Raw genomic sequence first — 22,146 nt, 5'->3', positions numbered from 1 at the left:
AGTGATTCAGAAGTGATTCATAAAGTTCCTCAAAACTTAAACAAGGGGATCCACTTCATTCATTAACCAGATGAGAGAGAGGGAAAGAAAAAACCTCTCATCGGCAAGCAGCTGATTATGAATGTTGCTAGATTTCCCAGGCAAAGTATTGAATTTCATCCCACATCTGGATTTCAAGAATAAGCGTAGAATGCAGAATGAGGAAAGATCACTGACATCAACAGCTGGAAACTCTGCAGTTTGTCAACATCCCACTGGAAGGCTTTGAGAAAGCTGTATGGGGTACATCTTGCAAATGATTCATAATAGACAAAGAGAGGCACTGAGATGGCAATGATGTTGATTGAATGATAAAGAAGAAGCCTTTGTGGAATTTTAACAATATCATAGGCATGAGTTTTGGAAAGCTTTGGTTTGCTAGCAACTATGGCTGCTCTTCCCCTTTCTTTTCAGTTGAGAACCTAGCCACACATCTCATAGCATTCAAAAGACAGGTGCCTCAATACTTTGGAAGCAAAGCCAAAATTGTGCAATAGCAAGCACATGGGTGTTGAGCATGGAAGATTATGATCCACGTTTTTACTCATCCATGAAATATATTTGAGAATCAATGGGTTGAGACCCCATTTCTCAGTATGGGGAAAGACTGGACATGGATACTTCACATAGATGTGGAGGTCTTGCGAAAAGTAGAACCCCTGCATTTCCCCCTGTCCCTGTCTTCCTGCAAGGTGCTGGGACAGTACCCTCCCCAATTTCCCCTTTCCCCTGATTTTCACTTCTCTAATTGTCCTGCATATAAAGTCTGCAGTAGAGATGGAAATCCTTGACTATTTTGTCCTCACATGTGGGGATGAATAATTACAGTCGTTTCCTGCTTCCTCCTTCCCAGTCGTATCCTCCTTCTATTTAGACTTCTCAAAATGTGGCAGAATATATTAGTTTGTTTAGAAAAACACAGAGGCCAACATCCTGCATTGGGTCCTAGCACCAAAAAAGTCACCTTCTAAGCAGTTCAGCCACCCCAATATGACAATTTCTGTGCTGTTGAAGAGTAGGGGGACAAGCAGGAATGCATCCAGATGTTTTCCTATAGTTAGACACAGTACAACAGGCATCTGCAGAGACCTCCAGGGGTTCGCAGGGTGTTTCTGCAGATAACATCCTTGCAGTGCATCCAGCTAAAGGAAAATAGCTGGACATGTTCCCACTCTCCTCCACTCTCTGACATGGAAATGGCTGTATGGGGGGGGGGGTTGTATTTGTGGGGAGGCTGTGCTGCTACATAGTGAGATTTGGAGGAAGGGCATTTGGATCACTGTGAGTTCAGAACAGAATTTTGACCTCCACATCTAAAAGGGGAATTGAGATGGCATAAGTTTGACTTTTGCCATCATATGAAAAGGAAACTTGTTAACATCTTTGAGAGAAAGGAAGATTTTGTTAGCATAAACTTTTGTAGACCTGGGAGTTGTTCCCACTACAATTTGCAGCAAATCATGATTCGGGGTATATATGATCCTTGTTCCTACTTGAAACTGCTTCCGATCCTCATTGGATAGATTCCAGTTGGAATAAAGTGGGGCAAATGCCAAACCCCCAGGTTTTCTTGATGGGGGGGGGGTTGGTTCTTTTCAGAAGAATCGATCCTGAAGCAACTCAAATAAATGGGAACGACAGGTCGGAATCGCAGCATTCAGGAGGGGAGGGACAAATGGCAGAGGGGTGTTTACCATCCCCCTTCGGTTTTGGCAGATCCACCATGCCCCCCCCCTTCAGTGCTGCCTTTGTACTTGCATTTTTTAAAATAAAAAATATAGAATATTTGATTGATTGATTTTGCAACTAATTGCCTTCACAAGCAGTTGCAAAAGCAATCAATCGTATAGTCTATCTTTTTTATTTAAAAAAACCAAACATTATCCCTCCCCCTTCATCCTCGTTCTGTGGCCCGATTTCACCCGAGCTCCGTCCCTGCCTCTGTTCCTTTGCCCCATCTGACCCCAGCTCGGTCCCTGCCTCCATTCCTTGCTCCCATCTGACCCTAAACTCTGTCCCTGCCCCCATTCCTTGGCCCCTTCTGACCTCAAGCTCCGTCCCTGCCTCCATTCAGAGAAGATGCCAGCCACAGATGCTAGCAAAACATCAGGAATAAACTCTTCTAGAACATGGCCACATAGCCCGAAAAACCCACAAAAATCTACTAATGTTAATGTTTTCTTTTTTAATGAAGAATCTACATTAGAATTGCAATACCATACAAATACTAGCCTGGTAACTTAGACTATTCAGTCTTAGCAAAGTTCTCCATCCACGAGGTTGTGGGAAGGGTCTGTAAGGAAGGGTCTGTAAAACATTTGTACTGCACCTGCTGTTAGCCAAAGTGCATTATTCTGAATTTTGGTGTGTGTGTGGTATTCCACATGACCCCAGATGGGCAACCACCTGGGCAACGACAGGTAGGTCACACCAAGGCCACCAGGGAAATCCCAACCCAAGACAGGAAGGCAGTTTGGAAGTTGCAAATGGGATCATCATCACCTCCATAATCAGAAGAATGGGCAATGATTGCCTAGCTGTCTCACCTGATGAGCTGGCTAATGACTTCCCATTTCTCTTGACTACTGCCAGACCAGATTACCTCACCCCATACAATCTAATACCTTTGCCCTGCAACTACTTTTAGCCCTTAAAAACCTCTGGAAATTTCCCCCCAGTGTGCTAGTTTGGAGTTCATGGAGACACTACTTCACTGTGATCTCTAGCCTAGCTCCAGCACTTCTGTTCAACCAACGCTCTCAGAACCTCTGTGTCTCATCCTACTTCACCCAATTGGACTTCGGAACCAAGCCCCATCTATAGTAAGTACCTCCCGTAGTTCTTCCTCAAAACCTATTCCAAGCTACCCCTGGTTTCATGAGCCTTGAATGAGTGTGTGATAGTGAATTGCTGTGTGATTTTCCCCTTTAAATAAAATAATACTATAATTGGAGACTTCTGCCTCTGCATCATTTCTTGGATTAACCAGCCCCTCAGTATACAGGTGGGAGACGGTTTCATAGGGTCCTTGTAGCCGACCCCCTCTCAATTTGAGCTAAGTAAAATTTCCCTACATAGATTTTGACTAAACTACTTCCAGTTCAATCTTTTGACATCTTCTTTGGATATCACAGGTGAATAAAGACCTTTGTCTGTGATCTCTGAAAAAAGCTGCTAGTCAGAGCAGATAGAGTCAACCCAAGGCTGCTTCTTATTCCTTAGACTCTGGAAGAAAAGACACTCCAATTTTGGTCAGAGTCTCTCTCTCCATCAGCACTCCTTACCCCTAAACCTATCGGACATCCTTTGAATTTTTATATACTTAACAGACACTGCCAATATCCAAACCCAAATTCCCCTGGACAGGATCAAACCCACCAAGTCTTCTCCTGTTGTAAAAGAGCTTTGCTGCAAAATGATTTTCTCTGTGGTTTGGTCCTTCTCCAGCTTCCTTGTGTTCTCTCAAAATGTGATTCATTGAGTTAAGCAGGTCAAGTTCCTGTGGGTGCAGTATATGCCATCCACTGAAAATTAAAGACCAGAAAATTAACAGGGTTTGTTGTGTTACAAAGCTGGAGACATTTTATCCTTACGCTCCTAGAAACACATCCTGAGCTAATGGAACACTGTGCTATATTCCAAGTCATATTTATACTTGCAAAAAGCAATGAGTGTGCTTCAGTTAAGCTCACTTGGCAACTATCTTGCCAGGTTTTTCCCCCCTCTCTTTCCTTCTTGGCTTTAAGTGATATGGACAAGGTGTGCTTTAAAGATAATGGGCAGAGTTGCCAAATGAACCGGTGTAATCACAAAAGTCCTGACATGGGTGAACGGGACAATGTGGAATTGTGAATTGTTATTGGGAGGCAGCGGTGGAGGAGGATAAATAAATAAATAACTACACCAGGAAAACAAAATCCTATGGCTCTAGTGAGTGATTCTACCCATTAATGGGTCCACAGTTTGAACAACCCCATCAAGGAGAACTGGCCTGCACTAATAGTATGAAAACTCCCGCCAGATAGGGAAGGAAGAGATGAACTAAAACCCAGGCTGAGCAGAGTGAATATTAGTTTCTTGATATAGAAAAGGCCAAATGGATTAATGGATCAGCTCATGCACTGCCCGAGGAGACAAAAAGAGTATCTTCTATACCTCTGTGCACATTGACCGGACAGCAACAATAGGAGTCTTTAGAAAGGGAAAACTCCTAATTTGGGCCAAGGAGGGGGGAGTGGAGGGAATCAATTACAACTCCTTTTTTTCCAAGACAGAAGTCCACAGGCTAGAAAGGGGCAGGGGGAAAGACATGTTTTCACCGCCTTGCAAGCAGCAAGTCCCTGCCTTTTAAATAGGCTGGCAAGGAGAGAGAGAGAGAGAGAGAGAGAGATAGAGAGAGCGCAAATGTGTGCGCCTGCATATAATTGTTGATTTCAGTTTGTATTAGTTCTGCCTAGTCTCTTTTCAGCACTCTCCTTTCTGCTAATGGAAAATCAAGCCCATTATATGGTAAACGTAGGAAGCAAGTACATTAATAGTGGGCACTGACATTAATTCCAACAGTAAACAATTCACTACTATTACCACTACATAGTAAATGATGTGTCAGTTGCTGCTTTCATAAGGTGATTTCCTTCATGGATTTTCCTTACCCCCCTTTTGTGTGTGTGTGGTGGTGGTGATGGAAAGAAAAGGTTTGTAGAGGGTATATGTAGTTCTCCCCCTTCCCTCCTCCCAATTGTTTGCTTTGATAAATGATGCTTCAGAGATCCTCCCTTGGCATCCTAAAGGGGTGGGTGGGTGAGAGACAATTACAATGGACCCTCCACATTTGTTGGGGTTAGGGGCACAGGACCCCCATGGAAGTGGAAAAAACTCAAATAAAAAAACACAGTTTTTTTATTTATTTCATTTTTATGCCGCCTTTCTCCCAACAAAGGGACCCAAGGCGGCTCACAAAATAGTTAATTCTGATTTTATCTGAGAGGACACATCTCTAGGAATCTCTAGGACAAATTCTGTGCAGTGGCATAACTAAAGGGGTGTGGGGTGTGTGGACCGCACAAGATGACAACCTAAGTGTGTGTGTGGGGGGGGGGGGGGAGATGACAGCACTGGTGCTCAAACACCTGTATTTTGGCATAAACATTTTAGTGTGAATTTGCATAGTTGGACCTGCAGTCATGTTGAAACTGAGCTGCAAAAAGCTCCAAAAATCTCTGTGTGATAAACACCATGGTGGCATTTGCCTGTATCTCTTTAAAATGCTTTAAAAGATGGTGGGAGTGAGGTGAAGTTCAGTGGGAGAAGATAGGACCTCCCCTCCCCCGAATTTTTTAAAATGTCAAAATTTTAATTTTTAATTATTTTTTAAAAATTTATTTTTTATACATTATTCTTTTAATTTTTTTTTTAAAATTTTTTTTTAAAAGCAACATTACATTTTAACCAAATCTTCACCTAAACACATTTAGGTTATGCATATGATATTGTAATTTGAGAGTATAATTTTAATTTTGCTAGTTGTTTATGTCACAACTATTAGCATTACAATTATTATTATTATTATTATTATTATTATTATTATTATCATCATCATCGCTTTTAGCCTGCCTGTCCTTGTGGATCAAGGCAGGTTACAGTAAAAAATAGTAAAATACATAATACAGTAAATCATAACATATCACATTCACCCCAACCCACCACCAACATAAAATATAGCATTTAGTTACAATTCAAAAACAATAAAATTATAAGTTCAGGTTAAAATTAGTTAATCAGTTAAAAGATAAGCAGACAATAAAAATAAGTATGGGCAGACAGGGTGGTCTTATTATTTTGGGAAGTCAGTCAGTCATGGAAGGCTTGCCAGAAGAGATCCGTCTTGACTGCCTTCTTGAACCTGACGGATTTCCTCCAGCGAGTCATTCAACAGTTTTGGAGTGGCATTCAGTGGTATATGGGAATTACGCGTTACGAATAAAGTTAGTGCAAAAAAGCATTACTAAGGATTCTACATAGTGTGAAACGGAGGGGTCAGTGGGTGGGTGTGACACCATGAGTTACCACACGGGGTGGCACCAACCCTAGTGACCCCACCGATGCTGTGATCAAGATCTGCCCAAAGCTGACCATGAAATTGCACAGGAGGACCTACAAATGCCAAGAGGAGTATTCTCTCTAGGAATCTCTAGCATGACTTTTGTTTGGCAGAAGTTGACTGTAGGACCCAGAGATTTTCCCGCCAGAGGACCTAGAGATCTTCTTTTTTCCAGAGAGAACAACCAAATCTGAAAAAGTCAATGCCTGCAGATGCAGAGCGCTGACCCCACTTGCAAACCCAAGCTGTGAATGTGAAGTCAAAGGCTTTTATGTCCAGCATCCCTAGTTTTGTGTGTGTGTGTGGGGGGGGGGGTGTTCAGGCTATGTGGCCATGTTCTAGATGAGCTTATTCCTGACGTTTTGCCAGCATCTGTGGCTGGCATCTTCAGAGAATGCTGGCGTGGAAGAGAGATCTCTGAAGAGGCCAGCCACAGATACTGGCAAAACGTCAGGCATAAGCTCTTCTAGAATGTGGCCATAGAGCCTGAAAAACCCACAAAAAGCTACCAAGCTGAGAAGTTCATGTACAATTCCTTTCTTGCTGGGTGCTTTTGGAAAGTGAAACAAGGGCAGGGCCAGGGTGGGTGAGGGATTGGAGGCAAGGGGCTGAGGAAGAAAAGAAGGGAGGCTTTTGGATCCAGGAGGAGCACGTGGATCCCCAGCAAGGCCTCCCCCCCCCCCCCCCCCCCCACCCCCCCCCCCCCCCCCCCCCCCCCCCCCCCCTCCCTGCCTCCCTCGCTCCCTTCCCAAGGCTTTCTCCCCCCCTTCTCTCTCTCTCTCTCTCTCAGACACACACTTCCTTTCCCTGTGCTTTTGTGTTTTGTCAGAATTAATGAGAAAAGTTCCCTTGCCCTAGGGGTAATTAGTGTCCTTGGAGTTAAATAAGCTAATACTTAGACACCTCTGGCACAGGCAATTATGTTTGTGTATTGAATAATTGATTCAAAGGGGAGGGAGGGAGGGAGGGGAGGGAGGCTGCTAATCAGATCTGAGCATAATGAATTGATTTAATTAACAAGGGGATCGGAGGGTCCTTCCCTGGGAAAGGAGGAGGAGGAGGAGGAGGAGGAGAGCCCATAAATTGAAAGAGAGAGAGAGAGAGGAAGGAAGGAAGGAAAGAGGGAGATCGAGAGCGCCTTTGCCTCCCCATCTTCCCAGCCTCCAGCCCCGACCCCTCCTCAGGAAGGCTCAGGTGAAAGAGGAAGGCAGCCCTCCATCTCCCCAAAGTGGCTCCCGAGTTGGGGGGCGGCGGTGCTAGAGCTCCCTTCCAGCTAAGGACGAGGAAGAGGGGAGCCAGCTCTTGGGGGGATCTTTGAGCCCCTGTCCTTCCAGCCCCGGCGCCATCAAAGGAGGGAGGCGAGCGGGGCCAGGGCAGCCCGGGCCGAGGCCAGCAGAGAGGCGGAAGGCGGGGGCAGGCAGGCAGGCAGGCGGAGGGCTCCCCGGCTCCTTCTCCCTTCCCTTTCCCGGGCCACCGGCGGCTTGGAGGGCGGCGAGCCAGGCACGGCGGAGGCGGCGGAGCGGCGGAGGCAGCCGGTCCCGGGCAGCATGGTGCTCGACAAGGAGGACGGTGAGTGAGTCCGGGGCCCCTGCCCCCTCCACCCCCCCCTTCCCAATACAGACACACACAGGGGCCAGGTCTCCCCCTCCTCCCCCCAAAGGTCCTCCATGCTGAGCAGGAGGGAGTCCGAGGAGGGTTTGATGTGGCCGCGTCCTCCACGAATGTCCTCCATTTGCTTCCTTTGCGGTGAGGACGCCTCTGGTCCCCCTCCCTCCCCTCCTCGTCCTCCCCCCCCCAACCCTGATCTGCTTCCTCTTCCTCCTCCCAAGAATCCTCCACAGCTCTTCCTTCTGAATAGGAACCTCTATAGCTTCCTTCTTCTGCAGCTTCTGTCCTTTTCCTTTGAGAGCGCCCCTTTCCCGGGATGAGCTCCCTCACTTTCACCCTCACTTGAACCAGGCGGAAGGAGCCCAGAGCTCCGCCTCGGATCAGCTCCTCGGTTCCCTTCTCTCTCTCTCTCTCTCTCTCCCCTCATTCCCCTTGCTCTTCTTGCCACCCCGATCTATGACCCCCCACCTTTCCCTGTCCTTGCCTCCCTTTCCACCTCCTGCCTTTTATTGAGGAGTCCCTGGAGCAGCCACTGGCTTTCCTCCCTCCCAAAAATGCTGCTGCTGGGGAGATCCTTTGAGGGAGGGAATCAGGGAAGGTGTGTGCCTAGACCTGAGTTGGGACTTTGGAAAGAGAGAAAGAAAGAGAGAGGGATGCAGGCTGGCTCCAAGTTTCCAAGATCCCATGTGGTTACTGTCAAGACTTGCTAGAAAGCCAGGCAGGGCTCACTTGGGGGTGGCCCAAGGGAGACTGGAGGGTGAGAAGCAAGGAAAGTTAATGGAAAGGGCAATGGCATTTGGGGGGAAGGGGCGCCCAAGGGAGAGGGAAGGGTGCTTCCTGAAAATGGGCTCCTGGAAGTTTTGTGGGAGAAGTCCAGAACCAGCGGCATCCACTTGAACTGCAGTTGGAGCTGTCAGACCCGGTAGTCACACTCTTCCTGGGCGATGGCTTTGGACAGGCTCTCTTTTAGTGTGGGATGCAGCAACACTTCAGCAGCCCCCACAGGGAGGAGGACCAAGGGGCTCCCCCGACAGAGCCTGGGCTCCCCAGGATCTCTGCCCACCTCTTGATGTTGGCTCTTTACTTTCTTTGAAAAAGCGCATTGGCTCTTTCTTTTCAGCTGATGAGTCAGCTTTCTCTTCCTTTTTGTGGCAGCAGAAAAAGAGCAGCAGACTTTGAAACTCCCGGCCCGTGTGTCAGGATGCAGGCGACCTCTGAGACCATCCAAACATATTGGGGAGTTGTTGTATGTGCTTTCAAGTGCAGAATGCAAAAGCGGGAGGGCAAACAAACAGGTGTTTGAAAAGACATGTATAGCAACCAGCGTATCGCTCAGAGAAGTGCATTTAGCTGTTGTGCGTGACATTACGCAGATCCTAATTTTTTGATGGCAAAGTTGGGCTTGTAGGGTGTGAATCAGCTCTGATTCCAGAAGCATTTCTGCTGTTCTTTTACTACCCGGGAGGCACATCGTGCTCTTGCAGGTGCAAGTGCCCATTTTCTGGTCTGTACCAAGTTCACTTATCACTGCAGCTCAGGTACTTGTCCTTTCCTCTGTTTTGTTTATTTATTTTAAAAATCTTATGACTGCATTCGTTTGGTGGATGCCTCATAAGAACACCTGTCCTATCCTACAGGATTGTGTTGCTGTTTATAATTCACATTGTCATAAAGCTGGATGGCAAACTTTCTGTACTACAACTTGAGATCCTCTACAGCAGTGCAACTCAAAGTACTAGTTTCTGAACTGGTGCTGGCTCCCTGATTCCCAGGAAAAAACCCTTGGAAGAAAAAGAAACAATTGTAGTGAATGGGCATAAATATGGGAGAGGTCTCTGGCAGACTGGGAATAATTGATTGCTTTTCCCCCCACATCCAAAGCCTTGGGAAGCACTGATGTACAGCACTTTGGCATCACCCTCCCATATAACAGAACGTTTATCAACCTGTCTCTGCTTTGGAACTCAAAGCTATGCACATCAGAAATAAATCCCAGTATTTGGAACAGTTAACAGCACACAGGACTTCATTGTCAGGGCACTTCCACACCCATCAAAAGCCATTGTGCAGCTATGGGCTATTTCATCTTTCCTTTCCTTAGTAGAGTTTTGTGCAGTGTGGAGAAGCACATGGGAGGGTTGCAAATAGAAAACAGTAAGGTCTTGGATCTTGTTAAAATGCCTTACCTGAAGGAGAATCATTGAGCAGTAAGAGTCTCCACATGATGGTGCCTCCGTCAGAAAAGTGCTGGAATGGCAGCCAAAACCTCTTCTTTAAGGTAGACTCATGCTTTGGCTGTAATGACACTATAAAGAGGAGATACTAAAGAAGTACAGTTTGGGAGAGGTACCTCCGTCCAAAAGAATGGGCCTTGGAAATGTTACTTCCCAGCATGAAAGGGAATTCTAAGAGTCATAGTGTAAAAAAGTAACTGTTCCAAGTCCTGATTTATTTATTCATGTATTTGTTTGGCCAGTCTGTTAACTAAATGAAGTTATTTTAGAAGAAAAGTCCTGTTGACTCACTTTCTATGTTCTTTAAGTACATAATTAGATCCCTCCACCCTTTTCTGGGCTGTTTTGTGCACTTTTGAATTGGGAAGATGTACCTTTGAGCAACAAGGCAGAATGTGTAATCTCTATCCCTCCACAAAATTAGGTTATCTGAAAATCCAACTTGATATAAACAAACTCTTCTGCAATGAGCCAAAGACAAGAACTCACTTGGTGTATTTCATAGCTCATCCTTCATACCAGGGGCCAGAACTCTGAACACTTAGTAACCCATCTGTTGCAAGATAGGCAGGCTAGAGAAAGCTGAGTGTTAACGTCTTGCCCCATGTGTAGTATGCATGAATGAATGAAATATTTATTTATATCCCGCCTCTTCTGTTTTGGGGATCGAGGCAGGTAACAACATGAAGGTTTCTGTCCTATTCATAGGGAGGTAGTTGAGGTATCTGTGCTATTCATAGGGAAATATATAGAGAAGAAAGCACTTGAGCTTTATTATGGTCACTCGTGAGCTTTAAAAAATCATTATTTCTCTCCAAAAATTAAAAGTCTTTTCTTATCAGGAGGACATACTTCATCTAATGATCTAAATACCAAAACCGACAACTTGGTTAGAGACCTTGCCCCCACCCTTCCTACCTCTCCACATTATTATTTTTTTAAAAATCTGTACTATCACCAAAAAATTGTTTTCTAGCAGTAGGAATTCCTCCTTCCTGGCCTCCCCAACCTGGTGTCATGAAGACTTGGTCTCTAGTCAAAGCAGATGTCTATATCTATGAGACAAGCTCTTCTAGGACTTTCTCTGAGATCCCCATAGTAACTACAGTACAGTTTAAAAAACAACAACACCAAACCCTTTCCCCTTTGTATATCCCCCTAAAGACAAAGATGTAAGAGACTAAATAATGTCAGTATAATTAAACAAGGTTAATTCATTGCTGTTTTGTTCCTGTGGGATTTTCTTTGCATTCCCATCTGCTCTGATTTTCATGTGTGAGCAGCAACCCGCAAGATCCTGGCAGTGCATTAGAAATGTTACAAATTTTATTTGGCTAGATTGGAAAAAAAAAAAAACCCAGAAAAACCAGTTATCTTTTCTTTGCACATTTTAATAGTAAACTGGGTGACAGTCTGTCCCCCCTTAACTCCCCCCCCCCCCCTTTTTTTTTGGCCAAAGGGTACCTGCCAGCCTAGATCTGTTTAAATATGATTGACGGGTCAAACAGCAGGATGCTGCCACCACAGAGGTAGTAAGGGAAGCAGGTGAGCAATGAGGAAAGACTGAGATCTAAAGCGAGTTTCCTAATGGGGGTATTTGGGTTCTTTCATGTATTGCAGACATAGTCATTAAACATAAGGAGCTCAGGGGGCTGGAATGATGGTGGTGTAAGGAAGTGAAACTAGGAACATTGATTATCCAGACACTTCTCAACAGCCTTCATTCCAGGAGCCCACATGAATGCCTATACAAAAGGATATAATAGGGATGGTAGTCAAGGCAAAAGCGGAAATTAGAATGGGATGCACTTAAAAAGAAGGAGAAATGTTAAGGAACAAACCCCTGATGGGAGGGATGTGGAGATCTAAGTAGCAAACTGTAGTGGCACCTGAGCAGTGTTTCAGAATTATTTGTAAGGAATTTATACCAGCAGAGGAATTCACGCCTGTTTAAATGTGTCTGAAAAATCAGGGACAGATGCTGCGAAAAGCAGCTATCTTTTTCTTCCACATGTGTGTTACTTTACCCAGTACTTTTTTTTTATCCTGCCTGCTTGGATTTCTCTTCTTGTAAATGTTAATAGGGACTACCATATCACTTCGTGTTGAAACTGGGAGCTGTAAGTGTTTTTATTGGCCTTTGACACCTGGCTGGTAGAAATTCCAGTGTCTTGCTTAGGAGCAGTCAGATTTGACACTTTGAAAAAAATCTTAGCATTTTGGGTCATAAAGTGCTGTCATTTAAGAATAAAAATTATAAATGGAACCTGCAACAACAAAATGTTGCTGTGCAGAGTGCTCCTGTTCTCTGCTCCGGCCAGTTAGCCTTGCCCCTTTCTGTAGTACTCCGTTCCATTCTCCCCTTCTTCCCGATTTCCAATTCTGCCCTTGCAACAGTCAGGAAACATAACCATTGGGTAAACTCTGTATTTTGGGGTCCTTTTCCTCCCTCTTAGTGCTCCCCCTCCATTTATTTTATTTTGTACTTTTGCAAGTCTCATGGTCTCCACTTAAGGCTGCTGAGACTTTTCCCTTCTGTATCGGCAATACTGTTTTAGCTACATAAGTAATGCCCTCACTCCTGAACATCAGAAACAGAAGGAATAATATTCTGTAATAAATGTTGCTCCACTTGAAGTGGATGCTGAGGTCATCATGAATGTTATGAAATGCCTTCTGAAAAACTAACCTTTTGAACTCTGTTCTAAGAAAGCTGGAACACTGACAATTCAAAGACTGTTCTACAGTTTGGTAAAGAGTGTCATGTACTAATTTCTTTTGGAATCACTAAGAAGTAAGGGCAGGCTTATGCCGGAGCATATACAGGAGAATGATCCTTCTGCTCCGGTGGACATGTAGAAATCTAACTGGAGTGGGATATTCAGGCTCTTCTTAGGGCTGGCATCCAGGTAGAAGCTTGACACTATGGGATGGGATAAGTTAACATTCTAAATACATGGAAGCACGCACGCACGCACGCACACACACACACACACACTCCCCTCTTTCACATTCTTGATTTGATGTTTCCTGGCACAGCGTCAAGGTATGTCAGCAAGGAAACATCATTTCATTTTCTAAATGATCTGACAGGATGAGACCGGTGGAATAGCAAGTAATATTGGGACATGGAGGTGGAATAGATGGAAAGGTTGGTTCCTTCTCAAATTGGGATTGGTGGAAAATTGGGAAAGAGATAATCAAAGTAGCAAACACTCTGACCTGGAATACATGTAAAAGTTATGTTGATGTGGAGAGATCACAACTAAATTTTGCATTGTTCTTCTCTGTCTTTTTTTGTAGATTGAATACACACAAGGAAGCCAACTTAGGTCCAAAGCTGGGGTCATGGCATACTCATTAATATGGATATGTAGGTTGCATTTGAATTGTAAAGAACTGAACTCCTGCTCAGTGAGTCAATTCAATATAGAACAATTATAACCCATGCCTTAATGGAAGGCACTTTGGTTAATAATTGGGATACAGACCTGTCAAAGCTACATACTTTTCAGTTGTGCTGATCTCAGTAACAGAGGTAGTTATGCACACATTTAACTCTTCCTTCAAATCAAAGGGACTCTGAAGTATCTCATTCCTCTGAAATTGTTGTTGTTGCATGCCTTCAAGTAATTTCTGACTTATAGAGATCCTAAGGTGACTTTATCATGGGGTTTTCTTGGCAAGATTTGTTACAAGTGGGTTTTCCATTGCCTTCTTCAGAGGCTGAGAGAGTGTGACTTGCCCAAGGTCACCCAGTGGGTTTCTGTGGCCGATTTGGTCTCTAGAATCATAGTCAACCCATTACACTATGCTGGCTTATTGTAACATTAAGAATCTCCCTTAAATAATACTGCTAAAGAAAGCTAAAAGAAGCCAGTGGTAGTATATGAACAGGGCAGCTGTGCTTCAGGAAATTGTTATAGTTTGGTAGCTATTTAAGTTTAATTGTGTGTTAGAGAAGTATTATATTTGTTTTTGTAATTCATTTCAAGCAGCCCAATCTGGCTGAAAACCAGTGAAACCGTCGCTGTAATTTTTTGAATTTGGAGGAAGCGGTGCCTCAAAATGAGGTGCTTTAATGCTTTGGTCCAGAACTACTACTGGTGAGTAGGTTTGTTGGGAATGATTAGAAGCTTCCTTCTGAAATAAGTGCCTTTGGGGATCATGGTATAAAAATCCCACTTAGAATGGCCATATTCTTGCTCTAACATGAAATACTGTCCTTCGCAAGTGGGTAGTGGCCAAATGAGAATGGAAGTTTTAAGTGCTGAATGAAATGAGTCTCCATGCAAAATGATATATTTGACATCAAATACATCCAAGGACTGTTAGGATTAAGCATTCAAAATGAAGGGGAAAGGCAAAGCTATTTGAGTTGAAGATAAGAAATCTAATTAAAAATAGGTATTAAGGGTATCTGGCCTAAGCTTGCGATCAGACTTTTAAAAGACAACTTGTATGTGTAGTAAAGTAGAGGGAGAAGTATTGTGGCAACTGCGATGAAATGTTTTCTTGGCTTGCAAAAAAGAAAAAAAAGAAAAGAAATTGAAACTTGTTCTTTAGGGTTGCATATTTCAGAACCTCACCTATGGTTTCTGCAGTAGAAGGACAGAGATTCTAACAAGGATACAGTTTATATATGTAGGCAGACAGTGGTGTTTCATTTCAGATTTGGATGTTGCCAGCCATGTTAGGTGTCAAAATGACATAGATAGGAATGGTGGAATGACAGAATTGTAGAAGGGGTTATATGAGTAGGCTCCCCGACTTTCCATACTTAAGGTGTTAATAGAGGAAAGACTGACTCTGAATTCTCTGTATGAACCTGCACCTACATCCAAGAATCCCAGGCTTAGATTCAAGTGGTTTTACGTGAATATTTTATATGGTTTGTTGTGTGCCTCCAAGTCATTGTTGACTTATGGTGACCTTAAGGCAAACTTATCATGGGTTTTCTTGGCAGGTTTTCTTCAGAGGGGGTTTGCCATGGCCACCTTCTGGGGCTGAGAGAATGTGACTTGCCCAAGGTCACCTAGTTGTTATGCTTGATCATTGTATTTTCTATGTTTTTAATTGTATTGTTTTTTAATATTGTGAAACTGCTCTGAGTCCAGGTTCTGGGGAAAGAATGGGAGACAAATAAATATAAATGATGATGATGATGATGATGATGATGATAATAATAATAATAATAATATTGTTTTAATATTGAGTCCCAGTTCTGGGAAAAGAGTAGGATACAGATAAGTAATAGTAATAGTAATAATAATAATAACAATGCACCTCTTTTCTATGTTTTTAATTTTATTGTTCTTTTAATATTGTGAAGCTGCTCTGAGTCCCAGTTCTGGAGAAAGAGTGGGAGACAAATAATAATAATAATAATAATAATAATACTGCACCTCTTTTTATGTTTTTAATTGCATTGTTCTTTTAATATTGAGTCACAGTTCTGGGAATAAGAGCAGGATACAAATAAATATGATGATGATGATGATGATGCAGGGGAGGGTAGTTTAACTGAACCATCTCTGCCCCACACTTTATATTAACAGTGCCCTTAAAACCACAGCTAAGCCCGGTGTCCTGAAAAGGGGGAGCCCCCCAAAGTGCCTCAGCTGCGTTGGCAAATACACAGCAAGCCCAGCAGAGTGCCCCCAACCCCCTCCCGGCTCCCTTTCTGCTGCTGGGCCCAGCGGGGCCTTTCCCGGCCATGGCAGCGAATGGGCTGCAGGTGGCGCTGCGGAGCCGGCCTGCCTTGCAGAAGCGCGCGGCGTCAACGGGGGGCTCCCTGGGAAAGGAGAGCATTTATTCGGCAGCAGCCGAGGGACCAAGCTCCCACAAATGGAGAGGCAGCAGCCGGAGCACTAGCAGCCGGAGCTCCCTCTCTCTCTCTCTTTCTGGTGGAGGGCAATTTTCCCTGGCGAGGAGGAGGAGGAGGGCGGGGAGGAAGCAGCCACTTCGGAAAGGGCTCTCTCGCTGCAAGCGCTGCGCTCTCCGAGGCAATTACCTTTAACGCAGATTAGAGTGTGCAAATTGAGCCCTTTGAGAGGAGAAGGGCAGCAGCAGCCGCAGCAGCAGCAGCCAAGGAGCCTCGCTCCCTCGCTTGATTTCCCAGTTCCCCCCTCCTTCCCTCCTTCCCTCAATTGCAGCTTGAGTTCCTGGCCCCTGAGAGACGGCGGCGAGGGAGCCAAGGCAGGCAGAGGAGGCTTTTGTATCCGCAAAGCGCTTGGCTTCTTCCGAGGGAAGAGGAGGAGGAGGAAGGGGGGGCAGCTGGGTCAGGGCCGAAGAAGGCGCCTCTCGGAGCTCCAGCCAGCAGCCGAGCTCCTCCTGCCTGGAGAGCCCCCGCGGAGCCCCTCCTCCGGACCCTGAGATGATGGTGCTAGACAAGGAGGACGGTAGGTGCCCTCCCTCGCCGCCGGCCCGGGCCCCTCGCCCTCCCCCGGCTCCTTCCCTGCTCCCTGACCCTCCTCCTCCTCCTCCTCCTCCTCGTGGCCCCCCCTGACCCCAGAGAAGGAAAGGAAACTTGTTGGTAGTAGCCTGAGCTTCTTCCCTAGCCTCTGCCCCCTCCGGGCTGGCAGGACTCCCAGAGGCCGGGGGCAGCAGCAGGCGGAGGGCCCTGGGAGCCCCGGGCCCAGAGCCAGAGCCAACCCTCGCTCGGCAGCCTGAGCTTCCCCACAGGTGCATTGCTGGAAGTAGACCGGAGGCTACCGGAGCACATCCCTCAGACGGAGAGAGGGACCGGCCAGCTTCTCTGCCGCCCGCTTGGTCGAAGTTCTCTTCCGTCCCTTTCTTGGGCAGCCCTTGCCTTCTTCTGGGGAAAGGAGGCAAAAGGCTCTTGTGGCACCTAACTTCGAGAAAGAAAGAAAGACAACTTGGTAGCTGAAGCTTTCCTAGACTTGAGTCTCTCCCTCAGGGGTGGCAGAATTCAAAGAGAAAGCCATGTTAGTCTGTAGAATCAGTCTGGAGAGAGAGATCTTGAAGACTCACTGAAAGGAAGAAGGTGGCAGCATGAGCCTTCATAGACTTTAGTCCTCTTCCTCAGATGCATTTAGGCAAGTAGGAAGTAGACGAAGTCTACAAAAGCACATCCCACAGCAAGCTTCTTTGCCTTCCACCTCATCTAGCTTTCCTTCCATCCCTTTCTCCTGAGTTCTTTGCTGCCCTTTCCTTCTTTGTGTCTCTGGGGGATAGGAGGCAAAGGGATCTTGTAGCACCTAATCTAGAGAAAGAAAGAAGTTGGGAGCCTAGCATTTCCTTGGCTTAGCTGTGCTAGAATTCAAAGCTATCACTGTATTAGTCTGTAGAGAGGTCCTTTGCTATACTGTAAAGGGATCTTGTAGCCCCTTTGAGACTCACTGAAAGAAAGAAGTTGGCAGCATGAGCTTTCCTAGGCATCTGTCTGCCTCCTCAGATGCATTTAAGGAAGTAGGAAGTAGACTGAAGACTACAAAAGCACATCTCTCAGATGTGGGGACGGGACCAGCATGCTTTCTCTTCTGTTCTTGGAGCAGGATGAGGAACCAAAGTAAATCCAGCTATTATATTATTATCTTTATTATTATTATTATTATTATTGCTATTACAGTTTTTGTGGGTTTTTCTGGCTATGTGGCTGTATTCTAGAAGAATTTGTTCCTGTTCTTCCAGAGCAGGGCAACACAGCCAGAAAAACCCACAAAAACCCTACATATATATGCCTGCCGTGAAAGCCTTCTGATTCACATTATTATATTTATTCATATCTCGCCCTTTCCCCAAAACTGGGACTCTGGGTGCCTCGCAACTTTAAAAAAACAGTACAGTTAAAAGCATACCAAAATGATACATTAAAATAGAATTAAATGATTGCAATATTAAAACCAATTACATGTTAAAAGAATAAAATACTGTTTAAAAGATTAAAATGTTAAGTATCATTATTATAAGTAGTAGTAGTATCCCACTCTTTCCCCAAAAGTGAGACCCAGAGCAGCTCACAATGTTAAAAGAATAGCACAGTTGAAAGCCTACAAAAAACGTTTTGTTAAATCCTTACAGCATCTTTTCTCTTTCTTCAGTATTTTTATGACCCTTTTTTTTGCTCCATTTCTTCTTATAGGAAGGGCCAGTGTAGAATTTGGTATCTACATCTCCCTCTTTCATTGTAGGAAGGAAAGTAGTTCAGTTAGAGAATATACCTGCTGAAGGGCTCAGATGGGGGGTGATGGTAGATAGATAGAAAGCATTCAGCATTTTGTGCAGCGAATGATGTTTTTAGAAGTTGGGGATCTGCTTTTGAAAATGAATTCATTTGAAGCGGACTCAAAGAGTCAATGTGTAGCACTAAAGTACAGGTTCAAAAGCTGTAGCATAGCTGGGTTGTAGTAATGATATGTAACTTTGCCATGCCCTCTGATAGGCAAGTGATATGGGTAGTTTCTAGGAAAAAAATACAGCAAGTGAGAAAACGTACTTGTTTACAAGTCTTGTAAGGCATCCTGTCTGGTTTGGCTTCCCATGCAATGTTCTTGTGGGAGAAAGGGTAGTTTACCAAGCTTCTGGGCAAAAATATGAACAGAAAAGGTCAGCCAACAAAGCAAAAACAGGGCAACTAAACCCCCCTCTACCCCACCCCCACACCATCTTCTTAGCTGTTTGTGCCATTTTTTCCCTCTCAAAAATGGCATAGGACAAGCAAGGGAGAACTTTCAGAGCAATGCCTTGAGTGAGATGAAACGTCAGGTTTTGTCTATAGTGATATCATTACACTGTGTCATTGCTTGCATTTCCAAAGCTGCTAGGTGTTTGTGCGTAACGGTTTGTGTTATCTGTTGCATGGGGCATTTGGGTAGAGGTGTGTATTGAAAGTAGCAAAAGGTATTCCCAGTTCCTAAGGTTAGAAATCAGCCTCATAATTTCCCCCATACCCCTAGACTTCTGACAGAGATGTGGTTAAATAATGTTGGTCCTGCAACTGGAGAAAGTGCTCCACAGAACTTTTCTTGTGTTTAGCATATTATGTAAGACCATTTAAAAGGACACTGTATAAATTAACTTGGTAGTGTAAAATTAATAGTTGACAACATTGGCTGGCTCTTTTAATAATGTCTCTTTCATCAATGTTAACTTTGTTGCTTTCATCAATGCTAACTTATCGTGATGGCCCGGATGGGACATACCTACAACACCATCCGAACTTTTAGGAGAAATTCATAACTATAGATGACTTTTTAAAAGACCTACTGAATACCTATTGGTGAGAGAAGCACTTGAATTTTTGTGTAAGTGCAAAATGTTCATCTCTGTATGTGGTGGATTGTCTACATGAATGCTGTCAACTGTCATGACAAGATGTGATTTATTGTATGAGACCATTGCGACCAAATTTGCTTTCTGGGATTTAAAAATGCATTTAATTTGTAACATCTGATATGTGCACTGTGTTTTAACATGCTTTACATCACTTGACTAATTTGACTGCTTTTTTTGGTTACTTTTAAAAAAATCATTCTGATGCTACTTGCAGGGAATTATAATATACCGCCCCCCAATTTTCTTTTAGCATGAACTGACAATTATATGGGTGAGTTACTGCATTTTGAATTAACTAGATCTGCATGATATCAGAAAAGTCTGTCCGATTCTGTCCTTCTTTCTGATAATGCACTGGACCTTAAAAATAAAAGTTGGCCTCTTTTGAGATTAATGGCTTATCTATAAAGTAACCAAGAACAGTTAATAAAAACAAAAAGTTTTCCCGACATAGGGAGTGGTTGAAGCTTTAAAGAGATTTGAAAATCGTATTACGGGTTAGACATCATTGGCTATAGTGTACATACCAGTTTTACCAAATCTTTGTTAATTGTAAGCCGCTCTGATAGCCTTTAGGGCTGAAAGGTGGGGTATAAATACCTTAAATAAATAAATAAAGGATGGTACAGCATTCTTTTAAACAAACACACACATTTTTGAGATCCACTGTCACTTTGATCAAAGAGGTGTTGCAGGTTTTTTGAAGGATTTAAGAAACTCTGCAAGCCTGTTGACCATAGTGAATGAAAATGTGTACCTTAATTGAACTTCCTTTGATCTTTATAACTATTACAAAAAGTGTTTTGAATTATTTGTTGGCATTAATAGCCTTGGAGTAGGCATGCAATAAATTTGAAAGTATATAATAATGTATTTGTAACTATAAAGTTTTTCTTTTATTAATTATAAGGCTGTGGAGGTTGCATGGCTATACATATGTACTTCTGTCTAAACCCGGGTTAGGCTGACACCTAGGTAAATCTGCATAGGATTGTGCCCATAGTCTGTCATCCTAAACATATTTGATGGGGAAAGAAAGTATCTTGAATTCTATGGAATGTGGTTCCAAACTTATTTGAATATATTCAGAATCAGAGCTTAGTCTTCCTGGAAAGAAGAAACATTTGATAGACTGGCCTTAAACTTCCCTCCTCCCATCTCCGCTTCAGTGTTTGAAGTGTTCAAAAGAAAACACTACCTCCTGTGTTTGTGGCTATGTGCCATTTTTAGTTCACACTCAAGTTGGAGGTGTTGTACATTTGAGACAGAGCTTGATGTCAAAGCCAAAAGAAAAAAGTGCTTACTGAAAGGATCAAAGATGAATTTGTTACATGTCTGTAGGTCTTGTTGAAATCAACAGGACTTGCCTAACTGGGCCAGAGATTTCTCCTAGATTTTCACAGAAAAATCTAATTCATGAAGAAAAACAAAAGTGCAATGGTACGTAGTGCTATAGAGACATGGTTAAATAAATGAATAAGAGGGATGTAATGTACTTTGAATGGTGACAGACATACTTCAGAAATCATATAAATCTTTTCGCACCCCAGAAGCAGTGAGACTGGAACACTGTACTCTGTTTTAATTCCATTGTTCAAATTAAACATAGTTGATTTCAATCCATTTATTCTACATTGGCCACCTTGTGGACTGCCTGGTAGTTTAAAATCAAAATGTTCAGAGAACTTATGTCTTTTGAGACTAGCTTGCCAGAAATAGGATGCAAATGTTGGGAAAGTTGAAGCAAATTCTTATTCTATAAAAATGTTCAAAAGGACAGTATTATTACTGCTAGGAGAAAGAAACTGCAGAAACCTAGATGTGATCAGAAAGTCTGCAGGGCTGAGGTAGTAAGGTAGAAGTGGAAAGAAAACACATGAGTATGAAAATCACGGAGGTCAAGTGACTGAGAGTAGGTAGATTTTAAATGACACTGTCACAAAATGTAGAAATGTTTTCTGATTCTGAACATTCTGAAAAAATATATTAGGGGCGTTTAAGTTTTCAAGATAGCAGAGATCAGTGTCGTTGTCATCATCGTCATCATCATCATCATCAGTAACTAAACCAAAAAGCCACCAAACCAACCACCCCACCACCACCAACTCATACTGTAATTCTGTTCCTATATTTGAGGTTCTGATGCTAGAATTGGAAATTTAAGTACTGAGCATTTTCATCATCTCTCTGTGGCTATGTGAGTCTTGAATGAGATTAACAAGACATGTCTACTCGGAAGTAAATTCCACTGAGTAGGATTACAACCTAAATTTTATGTAAGTTTTGTAGTTAGAAAAGGTGATTCCAATCTGTCACTTCTTTCAAAATTATGGGGATGGGAAGAGTGCTTATCTAGGCAATATATGAACTGCAAAAAATGGAGAGTAAAAAAAAGATTACCAATAGAAATGGAGGCCAGGAAGATGGAGATAAAGATGGTTTCAGAAACTGCAGCTGTTGGAAGCACCAGCTGTTTGTAGAGGAAGAGATTCATAATCATCCTGTGCAATAGTTGTTGAAAAGAACAAAGGTCATTCCATCACAGTGGTAGGAAGGATCAGGGTTAGTTAGAGAACTCCAGGTATTTGATGCTAGGTTAGATTTCTCGAATAATAGTACACGTCAAAGCCTATAGATAAATGGATCAAGAAGGGACCATCAACTTCATGTAATATACCATTAGCAGCCACTTTGGGCATTTAAGAAGGCAGTTAAAACTTGAGACAAATATAAAGTGCAAGGAAGAACTGTTGATCGTATTGAAATGTGGGAATGGTAGATAACGTCAGTGAAAAATGGAGGAGGTGAGAGAGAAGGAACAGGAGAACTGCTCTAAAACGACATCTTAACTATACCTCTGCACATGCA

General features: G+C 43.5%; 1 protein-coding gene across 2 annotated transcripts in view; it reads left to right on the top strand.

Moving 5' to 3' along the window:
* Positions 1-7,617: 7,617 nt before the first annotated feature.
* LMO1 (LIM domain only 1) overlaps positions 7,618-22,146 on the top strand; it is a 132,035-nt gene continuing 117,506 nt past the window's right edge. The window contains exon 1 of one of the 2 annotated variants that reach the window (XM_042480507.1): positions 7,618-7,708. In XM_042480507.1, coding sequence (XP_042336441.1) covers positions 7,687-7,708 — 22 coding nt within the window. In that variant the 5' untranslated portion in view covers positions 7,618-7,686. Of the gene's footprint in view, positions 7,709-15,927; positions 16,383-22,146 lie in introns of those variants that run through there. The other variant, XM_042479664.1, reaches the window with a different exon arrangement.

This window comes from Sceloporus undulatus, chromosome 1, assembly GCF_019175285.1.
Source record: "Sceloporus undulatus isolate JIND9_A2432 ecotype Alabama chromosome 1, SceUnd_v1.1, whole genome shotgun sequence".
Taxonomy (NCBI): Eukaryota; Metazoa; Chordata; class Lepidosauria; order Squamata; family Phrynosomatidae; genus Sceloporus; species Sceloporus undulatus.
This window is presented reverse-complemented; position numbering and strand designations above follow the sequence as displayed.